We start from the raw sequence: 13523 nt of genomic DNA, 5'->3' as shown, positions 1-13523 counted from the left end.
GTAAAATGAAGACCATTTGTAAGTCCTAGTGGTACATCTGTGCTGTGAATCAAGTGAAGAATCCTGTAGTATATCAATTGTCCATACTGCTTCTGAACAAAATGTTAAAGCCTGAATTCCAGCTTCATTCTGTCTGCTGTCACTTGCCTTCAAAGCAATTGACTTGTTGTCTTCTGGAGATTTTCTTCTCCTTTGCTTTTTCCCAGTGTACTATTTGTCAGATCTTCATTCCCCATTGCTCCAGTTTTCTATGTGGCACATCATCTTTCTTTCTTCTTAGGCTATTTCTTTCCTAAATATAAATTTAACTAGTTTGTGCTTATCATGGACGCAGCTGTCTTTCCAAAGCTTCTGCTATCCAAATGAAAATCTCTGATAGCTCTCTGAAAGTTGCCAGACAGACATTGAGATGTTAAGCTGAGTATAGTAAAACAATACCCTTAATCTTCCTCTGACTGTTCTATCCTCTGTATATATGGCCTTGACGTCTTTTGAAAGCTTTCTTATCTTACCAGTTGCTCAAGATCTTCATCTGGAACTCATATTTGTCTAAACAGGTATTTAGATAGATCCAGGCAATGCATATGACTTGCAAACTCTCTGCAGAATATTGCTAACATAAGGACTTTTTTTATCCATTGTGAGTCAAAAATACTTGTTTTGTGTCTTAATACTTTGAAATCACTTGCAGGAACATCTATTCTTTGACCTTGCAATTTGCCTTGCTTCAGAAATCCCATCTGAAACAATGACACACTTTCTTCATCCATCACTTTAGCTATGACTGTACTAAGAAATATGCATTGCCTGGCATACACCAGCACATTTTTCACATGAAAACAACTTTATTCTGGAAATCCTTCACTACTTGTCTCTCCTCTTAACTCTTTCAGTAGTAAAAGATCAAAAGCCACCTCCAGCCAGCTCAGTCTCAAGCTTCAGGTGTAAATACTGAGAGAAGTTTAGAGCAGATTCCTCGACTCCTTCATGTTTATACCAGCAATATCAATATTTCTAGCACCATTAAGTCAAGGAGGTAGCTTAATCTTTGCTTTTCACTCATATCAAAATCAGGAAGGAACCCTTAAAAAGTCAATCACCCCATGCCAGGGAGGTGGAGACTGAGCGAAAAAAGAAAGTTGGGGTGGTTTCAGTCAATGTCTGTGACCTTGACCTGAAAGGATTTAGAAATAGTCTCAATAGTCTCCTGGAGAGACTGCATTCATGCTGGGATTCACCAATGAAAGATGGCAGTTTCCCTAAAGTGCCTCTCAAGATGTATCACCCATGTAAGTGCTTTCAGCCTGCTTCAGAGCAAATGACACACAGATGACATTGAACAGAACGTGGGTTAGACTAACCTGGGTGAAAGGGAGCAGGTATACTCACAAGGTTGGTTACTTCTGGGAGCAAATTTAAGAAACTGCTTTTCTAATATTAGTTATTGCCTTTCAAGCACGTCTGATGTGGTTCCTACTATTTAAGTGAGCCTGCTCAGTTTTGAGTTGAAGTCACACAAATGAAATAAAACAGCCTTCAGCAATGATTTTCATTCTTGTCAGAGAGTGTGGATTCATGAATGTAGGTGGATAAAAGTCAATGCGACTGAAGCAGTTACCACTCCCAGAGGTTTGTGATGGTCGTCTGTGGAGATTGCCACCCCATGACCAAGGAGAGCTATAGATTTTAGGAAGCAATTCCTTCAACACTCCGGTTTTTGTTGTGCTTTGCTAAGTCTGCTGGCACTGATTCCCAGTTCCCTCACTGCTCCAGGCTGTAAATTTGGGGTTTCCAAGAGCTGTTTCAATTTTTTTTCAGCTCTTCCTGACATTGGGTAGCACTTTCTAGACAGGAGGCTGCCAATAGCTGAGGGCATTAACATCATCATCTGTCAAAGGTAACTCTTGTTACTGTTGCGAGTCAGCGCTCTGTCCTCACCCTGAAATGGACTGGAAGGGCTCATGGGCAATCACTCCTTCTCCAAGGGGAAACAAGACCGAAGGGTGGACATGAGGCTTTGTGCCTTCCACTACTGTTCTGGAAGCATACTGAGCTTCCCCTTCCTGAGGAGCAGTGGAGCACACCTGAATGAAGGTCCCGTGGGGGAAGGTGTTGGCGCAGCCCTGAGATCGCTCTGTCGAGCTTTCCCTGTGGCACCTGAGCTCTTTAGCTGTACTAATAAATTTGATAAGCAAATCACAAACTATCAAATGTAATAATGAAAATGAATTATTAAGGTCAATCTTTTTAATTGCATTATGGACTTACACTCTCCAAAGGAGTTTGTGCTCTAGAGTGATGAATTTGGCAGTCAGATTTCTACATTATTTTGAAAGTCATAGCAAACCATTTGCATGCAGACTTAGAGTCATAGAACAGAATCATAGAATTGTCTAGGTTGGAAGGGACCTTTCAGACCATCGAGTCCAGCCATTAACCTAACACTGACAAAGACCATCACTAAACCATGTCACAAACTTCCCTGTCCATCTGCAGGAGAAGCAGGTAAATTTTGTTTTATTCTGAGTGGTTTGTGAAATTAGTGTTGCTGAAGAGCTGAGTTTCATGCAGTATAGTCTCAGGTGGGTGTGGGTTAGTCATAAGAGCAAGAGAAAAGATCTCCCGCTTAGGTCAAACTGTTTTTTTCTGTCACTCTAATTACATGAAGGTCTGTAAATCTCCAGCCATAAGCCCAGCCAGGTGTCCATATGAAGAGAGAACTTAGGCTGTCATTTTCAAAGGAGCCGAAGACACTTAGGTGCTATTGAAATGCAGTTTACAGTTCATTAAACCTTCAGTAATTGTTGCTTTCCATAAATTAATATTTATTATCTGTGTTGTAGTAATAACATGCATTTCTCAAGCAAAAGGTTTTGGTCTGTTAGGTGCAGGAGATGACTAAAGAAGACTTTAGTTGAATTCTAGCACCAAAAAAAATGATCCACTTGTATATTTTTTATTTTTTACTCTCTTTTTATATTTTGCCTTTGAAGGACAGGAAAAATATTAAAATGAAGCCTCAGCTGGAAAAAAAATAAACTAGATAACTCCAGTAGATTGTTTTGCTGAATACATTTTTGAAACTGAGCTGATAGGACCAGTGCAGTACTGCATAGTTTTCACAATGATTAGTTGGCCCCAGTTAGTACACAACCTCTAAACTGCAGCACAAATATTTTTGGAAGACTGGGGGGGGGGGATTGTCTCCTTCTTTTGTTTATATTCCCTTCCTGGATGACTGTTCTTATTTTGGTTGATTTCTCTTTCTTTACTAATACCCATCTGTCCCAAGAGTTTCTCTGCCGAGGAAAAAAAAACCTCATTGGTAAGCTTCCGTGCTACAATATTTAGAGCATCACAAATCACGGTCATATCATGAAACACATTTGAACGTTTCCTTATGCCCCTTGGTTGAAAGAGGTTGCTTGGAAATGCATCTGCACTTTAATTCTTGGGAACATACATCAGTAAAACAGACGTGAACTATAAAAATTCTTAATGGAAAGTAAAATAGACATTTCATAAAAATAAGTTGTTGCAAAAGTGAAGGTGAAATTGCTTCAGAGGGACATTTTTTCTGAGGCCATTATTTGTGGCTAGCAGAAGTTAAGGAGCTGAAAGCAAAAATGCCATTCAGAGTTGCCTGCCTTTTCCTTTAATTCAAGCATATTGTGGTTGTTTCAGCTTGAGTGCCTTCTTTCCTCACTCTGTGACAGCTGGAAGGAACACTGTTAAGCACAAAGAAATTTTTAATTTTTTTTTTGCATGATGGTGGCATGTAGGGAAGATGATTCGGAGTGAGGCTCCCTTCAAGACAAGCATGCAGAAGGCCCACCCATCTTTCAAAGAAAGACTCATTTGTTTCTTATTTAGGTACTTGTCTTTGTAGAGAGTGCAAACAAGGAAAATTTAGACCTAAGAAGTTTTCTTCAAGTTTCACTTAAATAAACCTGTGTGTTAATATGGGAGAAGAATGTATAGCTTGCTACACAGAAATCTTTTTTGATGATAAAAAAAAAAAAAAAAACCACAAAAAAAACAAAGGGACAAATTTTTATTAAAGTGTTTGAGTTGTTTTCTAGAATTATATAATTAGCAATGACATTGAAGTTTAGGTTGTAATAGTCATACAGTCATGAAATTATTATAAGAACGCTTTATGTAAGGCTGAAATAAAGTGAGCTGTATAGCCAACAAAAATTATATGCAACTATATCAGAAAGGATAGCTAGGAAATAAGTAAAAATTAACTTGGAGAGACTGAGCATGAAAAAACAGGTGCTTGGAAGCTTCCCCAAAATTATATTTTTTAAGTACCTCTTAGCTAATCTCTGGTAAGGTAGGTTAGGCAAACACTGCTTTCAAGTCAACAGTGAAGAGTGTTGACTCTCCCTATTGATATAGGCTTCAGTGAAACTTTGATCATTTTAGTGTGATGGTTAGAAATAAAGCTAGGAAAAATAACATGTCAATTGTACCCGTTAGTCACAGTTTAATGTGACCACCAACATATTGCTTGTGCTAGGGCATCTTAAACTAAAGCTACTTTAATATAAAATATTTTCAAAATTTGGAGTCCCTAGGTGATTACATTGATAGAAATAATTCCTTTGCAACAATTTATTGATAATCTGAGTTACTACTGGAAGTAATGAAAAGTTGTTGAAAAGTCTGTTGGACAGTATACCTGCAAACTCACACACCAGATGCATCCCTTAATCTTAGGTGAAAAGGAAAATATTTACTGATTGTGGCAGTAAGCCTCCTCTGTTGTATCTCATAGCTCCCAATCCACCCACCATTCGAGAAGAGCTCTGCACAGCTTCTTATGATACCATTACTGTCCACTGGACGTCGGATGATGAGTTCAGTGTGGTCTCTTATGAGCTGCAGTACACCATCTTCACCGGACAAGCTAATGTCGTTAGTAAGTATAAACCTCTTTTCTAGTTCTGTTTCCTTATGGTTCCTCTGTAAAACAAGTGCCTTTAAACATAAATGTACTCATATGTCAAGAACAAAAGGAAAACATATTTTCTAGGAAGATTTAAAGCCAAAATTTTAAATCCAGACCAATAAGGATTTCAAAGGTTTTAAAATTAAGAATTCATTTTGTTAAAATTTCTTACATGTTTTCTGGGAGTGCTATGTACTGAGAGCTTTTGAAGACCAAAACCAGCACATATTCCCAAACGTACAAGTACTATATTAAACGGGGCTTACAGAATCGTAGTATCATTAAATCATAGAATCATAGAATAATTTAGGTTGGAAGGGAACTTTAAAGATCATCTAGTCCAACTTCGCTGCAGTGAGCATGGACGTTTTCAATTAGATCAGGTTGCTCAGAGCCCTATCCAGCCTGACCTTGAATGTTTCCAGAGATGGGGCATCTGCCACCTCTCTGGCAACCTGTTCCAGTCTTTTACCACCCTCACTGTAAAAATTTTCTTCCTTATACCTAATCTGAACTTAATCTCCTTTAGCTTAAAATTATTGCCCCTTGTCATATCCCAACAGACGCTACTAAAAAGTCTGTCCCCATCTTTCTTATAAGCTCCCTTGAAGTATTGAAAGGCTATAATAAGGTCTTCCTGAAGCCTTCTCTTCTTCAATCTGAACAGCCCCAACCCTCCTCATAGGAGAGGTGCTCCAGCCCTCTGAGCATCTCTGTGACCTTCCACTGGACCCACTCCAACAGGTCCGTGTCCCTCCTGTGCTGTGGACTCCAGAGCTGGAGGCAATACTCCAGGTGGGGTACCTGGAGTAGAGGGGCAGAATCCCCTCCCTCGACCCGCTGACCAAGCTTCCTTTGATGCAGCCCAGGATATGGTTGGCTTTCTGGGCTGCAAGTGGCCGTTACCAGCTCCTGTTGAGCTTCTCATCAACCAACACCCCTAAGTCTTTCTTGGGAGGACTGATCTTAATCTGCCAGCCTGTATTGATGTGGGGGTTGTCCTGACCCAGGTGCAGGACCTTGCACTTGACCTCGTTGAACCTCATGAGGTTCACATGGCCCCACTTCTCCACTTCTCTCTTGCATCTTAGGTCCCCTGTTTCAGATGTAGCCACAGGGATGAAGACCTCATTTCCATTGTTTGGGCTAGTCAGGCACCTGGGAGCCTGTATTGAACTGGTCATTAGTTAGAACTGCAGCCCCGTTTGTCATTTAGATACCCTTAACAACTGGATCTTTTTAGAAATACCAATTAAGTCCTCCCCTCTGAGACTTACTGTCTTCAAGGCTACAAAGTGTAGGTCTCAGTTAGTATACCAAAGGCTAGGACAGAAAACATCAGTGGAAAAACAATTAATATGGTAATTTTGTTGAATTTATAATGACGTTAACTATCATTGCTTTATATTTGGTATTGTAGGACATTTTTTATTAAATACATTCTGTGTTAGAATCTGTGACTTTCCTGAATGAGCAAGCTTACTTATAATTCCTCAGATTATTTTGTTGATAAATAGCTATTCCTCTGAGAAAATTATATTGTCTAACCTTTGGCCAGGAAGTCAACACTTCTGGGTTCAGTGCAAAGAGATCATTGACTATGAATTTGGAGAAGTCATTTAACTTCTTCCTGTTGTTCCCCATACATTTAACGGGGATACAAGTAGCTGACACGTACCTGCTTTGTGAAGCTGTGTGAAATCCAACGAAATCAATCAACAGGTGGAGTTTCTTCAGTCAACATGTATTTATATTTGGAACTCATTGCCACAGAGGGTTGTTGATTAAAAGTCTGTTTGAGTTCAAGAGATGACTGGATAAATCATTCAAGAAAAATTCACTGAGAACAATGAAGTGCAGAAACTTCCTCCTGGCTCAGGAAGTCTCGGAGCTGTAAGCTGTTGGAGCCTGGGAGAGCGTGGTGAGAAATGAACACTGTGCTTTCCCTGTTCCTTAGCTCCTTCCTAGGATCTTGCTTTTGGCCATCATCAGATGTCCTGGGCACACACTGAGCTGGACAGGCTTAGCTCTGACCCAGTGCAAAAGTAATTTTGTTCTTACAAAATTTGTTTAGATGTTTTGATGAAAGTCAGTGTTGTGGACATGTGCACATACTTTCTATCAGTGGAAAAGTGGTATAGTCTATGCCAAGTCTCAATACCGAGCCAAAGGCTTGCATTGATTGCTCTGTTGGTGTGAGCACCTCATTTTCTCCGTCACTAAATTGGAGTTAGTTCTCCAAGCCATCTGAAAGGATATCTCAGGCTTCAAGCACTGGCATTTTAAAACCATTTTTGGTAGCAAACTGTGAATATATCATGGTATTCGGGGTTGACTGAAAAATCAGGTGGACTTGAAACTTTAACGAGTGTTTTGCTAAAACCTCTGTTTAGTATTTTACTAAACAGCCCAATTTTGGACAACACACTATAAAATTTAAGACTATTGGAAAGACCAAGTTACTTTCAACACATGCTCCTACACCTGAGCAAGCCAGATACCAGAAAGGTCTAGTAGTAATTTGGAACAAATTGGAGCATGGTAGGTAAGGAAGGAATCCTGATTAATCACTGCTAAGTGGACAGGTCTTAAATGTAACACAGTATATTGTTTGTTTTCTGACCCATTTTTCATCTATAGCTTTTTGCTAGAAAGCTTTATACAAGTCAGTTATTGGAGCTACGTGTGAGCACAGCAGCAGAAAGGTGTGCCATTTCCGTACCTTTGTGATGTCGGATTTTACTCTTTGCTTACTAATGAATAAATAACAAGGTATTTCATTTTTAGGCTGTATTAACCTTCACAGGTTTCCCATGTGTAGACAAAAGCTTTGATCTGCAAAACATGTAACAATTAATCTACTTTCAGAGATGCAATATGATAATTTTTGCTCAGTGTGCAGTCTGAACTTTCATTTTATCCCTTTGCAAAAATGGTGTCATTAAAAGTTTTAAGAGAAAACAAATCAACACTGTAAGAAGCTTTGTTTACAAAATGCTCTGAAGACCTTAAATGACACTACAAAGAAATGAAAGAACTGGCTCTTTTTCCCCTTCCCTTCCCTTCCCTTCCCTTCCCTTCCCTTCCCTTCCCTTCCCTTTCCCAAATACCCTGGCTGTTAGTTTCAATTTAACTGAAAGCTATAATGTTAACCCAAATTGAATACATGCATATATAAATATATGTGGAAGGGTTTTCTAAATGTTGTAGAGCTTTTTTTTTTTTTTTTCTGTCTTGTTATTTAATGTAGATTTGAAGACCTCCAGTGGAGGTGTTCCTGACAAATCTAGCTTCTGCAGATCTGCCCAGGTTTCTTACACAAGGCTCTCCCAGTACATTTCAATTTCCACTGGTCCAGGAGATTTGTGCCCTAATGTCCTGATTTTACTTAGAATACTGCTTGGATGTTTTTTCACTTTGTTGGAGTATATTCTTTGTCCTGCAGAAAGGTCTAGTATCCCAACTTTTACAGACAATTTTCCAAGATTGTCCCTAGAATATCGGAGTGCACCTTAATAGTGTGGTGTAACAAACACCAAGAGCTATTTTGACTGGAAGTGATGTTAGCAGGCACTGTGCTGCAGCCGCCAGGTTTTGATGAGCTGAAGCTAGGTGACATTTTTTTTTTAAAATCCTATTTTAATGGAATAGGTTTTGGATTACCACGCATTTCTTTCTATTTATGGCATTTGCATGCTGTTGCACATAATTATTTTTTAAATTTATTTCTCTGTCATACCCCAAAAAGTTTCCACTGGTGTTGTGCTCTGCCTGTAGCAGATAATGTAAACAGGTTCATAGATCTCCTTCAGTTCTGTGTTTTTGTAGCTATGAATTACTCAGGAAGGAGGAGACAGAGAACTGCATTAAACCAACAAGCTTTTTTCCCCTGAGACAATAGGAATCACTTTGCATACATACCCACCTACCGTGCTAATGGAGGTTGTTATTTTGGAATCCGTTTCTTAAAACCACATAGCCAGACTGACTGCACTTTCCACTCTTCAGTACATTTCCCCCACCAGAGGCATATATCATTCAGAGATTGCTAAGAATTCAGTAACAAAAACAAGCAATGCTATGTTTTTCTAGTGTATTTTCTATCCAACATAATCAACTATACTCTTTTTTATTAACTGAAAAATCGGAGAGTTAACATTTGATGGAAGAGGTCCAACTAGAGTATTTCATTTTGAATCCTATTTCATACAGGACAGATTATTTCCAAATGTGGCCAGACTGCTTGGTTATTGAATGCTTGGCAGCCCTGTTCTATGCATAAGAGCAATACAGAACTTTAAATTAAGCAGGCTTTTACTAAAGCAGTTGCTCTCAGAGTTGTACCATTCACACATTTGCATTTCTGAGAGGCAGCTAATCACCTGCAATCTGAATATTGTAAAGGCTTTTAAAATGACTTTGTCACTAGCTAGCTAACATGCATTATAATTTCATTATCCCATTTCAATAAATTTTCAAGTATTTATTGAGTATGCATTTTTTTTAACATCATGGAATTGCTTTCGTGTGCCTCAGGAAGGTTAAAATTTAAACACTTAGCTTTTTACTAACTGCAATACAAGATGTCTTCATGAAAAACACATCTCTTTCTTCAAGACAAAAATCAGTAAATAACACTATCATTCCTGGTAGATGGAATTTAGATTAGTTAGTTTCATTGCCTAAATACTGAAATTCACTATATTAAGAGTACAGTGTACTGTCAGAACCTTCGCAATGTTACATGCTTACTTTTCCTATAAAATAGGATAAATTTTTGTTGAAGGATCTAAGACAATTAGGAGCCCAAGCTTATACTCAAAGCAGTGTTTATGATTCACCAATTAAATTTTGAATATTCTAGCTTTTGTCTGTTAAAACCAGATTCCTTACAATCTTCAGGTTGCTACTGAGGATTATACTGAGTATGTTTTAATGGCACAAAAGCAAGTTTGGGATAAAACCAAGAAAACTTCTGCCTCTTGAAGAGTATAAAAAGACTGTATTTCTTAAAAAGAAGTGATGTGTTTTGCAGAAATCCTGCATATATTATCTTTGTTCACATGGGAATGCAGAGTGGGGGTGGAGAGCTGTTACCTTCACCTACCGTATTTGTTCTACCAATTTGAATTGGTAATAATTTATTTAAATAAAGCATTTTAAAACAATTAAAATGCTCAAGAGATTAAATAACCTTCCTATGACTTTTGTGCTCCTCTTTCAGTTTTCAAGAAGATATATTTTATTAAAATCTACCAGTGTAAATTTTAGGAGGATTTACACCTTGGGATTTTTCCCATCTGTTTTTTAAAGTGCATCAACAGCCAACACCAGGGAAATAGCTTTACAAATTATTACCTCCAGACTCTGAGAAACTTGTTTTGAAAGCTCACACATCCTGTACGGACATCACTGTGCTCAGTGCACCATTCCAGGATGTAATTTAAATTCTCTACATTTTTGTAGGCTACAGTTTTAAAATACATTGTTTTAGCACCTGCATAACCCTGTAAAAAGCCCTGGGTTTTTGAAACAAGAAACCTGAATGTAGCCTGGATTAGGAGTGGGCACAATAGAAGACCCTTAGCTCCTGCTGCTGCGCCAGTGAGAAGAAAGTATGTGCTTTTCCACTTAACCTGCTGCCACCGGCAGGGAGCTGAGAGGGTAAACACTACCCCTGGATGTCCACATTACCAGGTTGCTTGCTTGTTTCCCTGAACTTTCTTAATCATCTTCTTTTGTATTCAGAGAAGAAAGGCTGTCCTGACAGGGCATAACTGAAGACAAATTATTTTGATGTAGTGATAAAGTATTCTTCCATACCTAAATGCTTAACTTGACTGTCACTCGTTACTATTCCCCATTCAGAAGGATTTTGGACTTGCAGATTGACAGCATCAAAACTTCATTCCCAAGATTTCTAGAATCAAAGTTCAGTTTAAAGCCTGTTGTCAAATAGCTCACAGTGAGGAAGCACATGGACTGAGCACATCACTGAGTCTTGTGGTGCGGAGGCAAGAGCAGAGCTTGTTGGGACAGCAAGGTTTGTTGAGCAAAGTAACCAAGTCAGTCACTGCACATCCAACATTTATTGTACACTGGTAGTCTGGGGTGCAGAAGACTGGAAGGACAAAGAAAAGAAACCCAAGGTGTCTTGTGCTATCAAAGAGGATAGAGCCTTCACCTAGAACACGAATCAGGTCAAACAAAGGGTTCCCATATCTCTCTCTTTGACTGCAGAGATATGTTAGGATAGGTAAGGTCCTAACTTGGGAACTCTGCTCTTTGTTCAAGGTTAGGTGGGATGAACACACGCTTGCCTGTGAGTGTTTTGTCATTAACCGTAGCAGCAGAAGCCAAGATGTAGCAATACCTAAAATTATTGTGGCTCTGCCTTAAATACACGGAAATCTATGTTAACCAGTGACCAGATTATTTAATAATATAATAATTTACCCTGTGTGAGTATTTACAGACTAGTGAATATTGCATATTTATAAATCCAGGAGAAGACAGACTGGAGAGGAGACTCATAGCAACAGAACTGTATCTTTACAGTTCTTCATATATCTATTTGATCCAATTTTTATACATCAATAAGGAGTCTCTGGAAGGTAACATAAAAAATATAATGCAAGACTTAAAAACCTGCCCTTTAGAGAGGTGTAGTGATTATTACAAATCTAGTTTCAAGATGATTTAGCAAAAATATGGGCATTTCTGTGTCTGCTTAAAGGTTTGTTTATGTATGTATGTTTATGTGCTTTCAAAGTGTTGTTGTGGAAGGATAAGACACTTCCAGGACCAGTGTCTGGATTCACCCCACTTTACATTTATTGTATTTATTGTGTATAAACGTATATACATTATTGTATATATGTATTTGATATCCCACCAGAGGCATCTGAGTTAAGGATTCCTCAGTCATCCTGGACTCCCTCTAAATCCTGTGCTTCATTTTGTTTTATTTTAACTTAACACTTATTTTGCAATAGCACCTATGAGTCAGGCAAGCAATGGTCCCAACGAAAAATCAATGTGGTAGTTCAGCTACAGAACAGTTGTGCCTTTAATACCTGTGGCAAATTTTCATTGAGAAAATATGAGGAATCCTTCAAGCAGTCGGTGAAATATTTTATGCCAGGAAACTGCTGCTTTTATTTCCTTTCTTCCTCTCAGGAAATCCATTCACACCCAGCCTAAAAAAATAAATACCCTTCAGTAGGTATGGCTCAGTGAAACAAGATGTTTCTATAAGCTGTTTGCTTATAGATGCTGTTATAAGCAGTTTACTACAGGTGCTAGGCACAACTGGGATTTTCATGGTGTACAACACTGGGCTCTTTTTTTTCAGGAGGTAGACAGATGATTGCTCTATATGATCTAGGTTTTCAGTAGTCTGGAAGAAAACAGTGCTGCAAGGTTGTTTTTCTTTGCTGCTTTTATCTACATATAGCAAACTGAATACCTTGTAGCAGATATTTAGGGAGGCTACATGCGGTCAGGATACTCACTGGTTGGAGCATAAGAAACATACTACAATTCTTTTTTCCCACTTTGGACTAGGAAACTGCAACAAAGAAATGTTCTCATTCTGGTAAACCATGGTCCAAACACCACAACCCACCTGTAAGTTCAGCCAGAGGCGTAGACTTCCAGACTTTCAAGTAAAGGTGGCAGGGGGGTTAATTTCACCTCATTTCAGATACCTAAAGTTGGAGATCTCACCTGTGCTAGTCACCTAGGCTCTCTCTGTGGCCAAGAAAAGAGAGGCATTTATGGTAGAATGTTCGCATCTACAGAAGTGATAGAAACTACTCATTGATTTCTCCAGAAAAATATGTTAGGTATTGCAGCTCTTCATTAGATGATGAGGTGATATGAGTCCCACCTGAAATTGTGCCTCAGTTACCTGTTTGCACAGCAGAATGAATACCTGCCTGCCTCTTAAGGATGCTCTGAAACATAAGAGAACTTTGAGACAAAATCCGTGTAATTCTAAGACTGAAATTTGTGGTATGAGTTCTGTTTCTAATGATCTTTTGTTATGAAAAGCACATCCCAAATGAGGAAAGAATCTCCCAGTATGGTTATGAATTGTCCATGAGTCTGTGAGCCTGTATCACAGGTCTTTTTCTTTCAAGTTTTGTGTCCAGTAGCCTTTTAATTTTTACATTATATAAAAGTTTTATATTGCCTAATATGCAGAGCTGAAATTGCTACTTAGTTCTAAAAGGTCCTCTTCACTTGCTGGTTTGCTGTTAAAGCATGAGTTAAAAGCTGAAAGCTTTTATTTTTAATAACACAGCAGGCTTTGTAACATGTTCTACGCCCAGTAAAGGCAGAGACCAAAGAGTCTGTCAGGTTCCTAATTTGGTCAAGCATTCTTCTCTCAAGTTTTCCAGCTTTACATATGCACACACGTGCATGCACTTCCTCTGCATATATCTTTTCCTAGCGTTATAGCTATATAAAATGTTGTGAATATATATACACTTCATGAATGTTGAATGTGTTATTTATGTAAATATTTATAATAAGAGAACTGTCAGACTGGGGATCCCTT

The 13523-nt window shown here is 38.5% G+C and overlaps 1 protein-coding gene across 4 annotated transcripts in view; it reads left to right on the top strand.

Moving 5' to 3' along the window:
* Positions 1-13523, top strand: part of MID1 (midline 1) — a 143656-nt gene that overhangs the window by 121255 nt on the left and 8878 nt on the right. For all 4 annotated transcript variants that reach the window (XM_014960454.1, XM_014960455.1, XM_014960452.1 and 1 more), the window contains one exon: positions 4784-4927. In XM_014960454.1, the coding sequence (XP_014815940.1) occupies positions 4784-4927 (144 nt within the window). The remainder of the gene's footprint in view (positions 1-4783; positions 4928-13523) is intronic.

Source organism: Calidris pugnax, unplaced genomic scaffold (assembly GCF_001431845.1).
Source record: "Calidris pugnax isolate Ruff unplaced genomic scaffold, ASM143184v1 scaffold188, whole genome shotgun sequence".
In the NCBI taxonomy this organism is placed as follows: Eukaryota; Metazoa; Chordata; class Aves; order Charadriiformes; family Scolopacidae; genus Calidris; species Calidris pugnax.
This window is presented reverse-complemented; position numbering and strand designations above follow the sequence as displayed.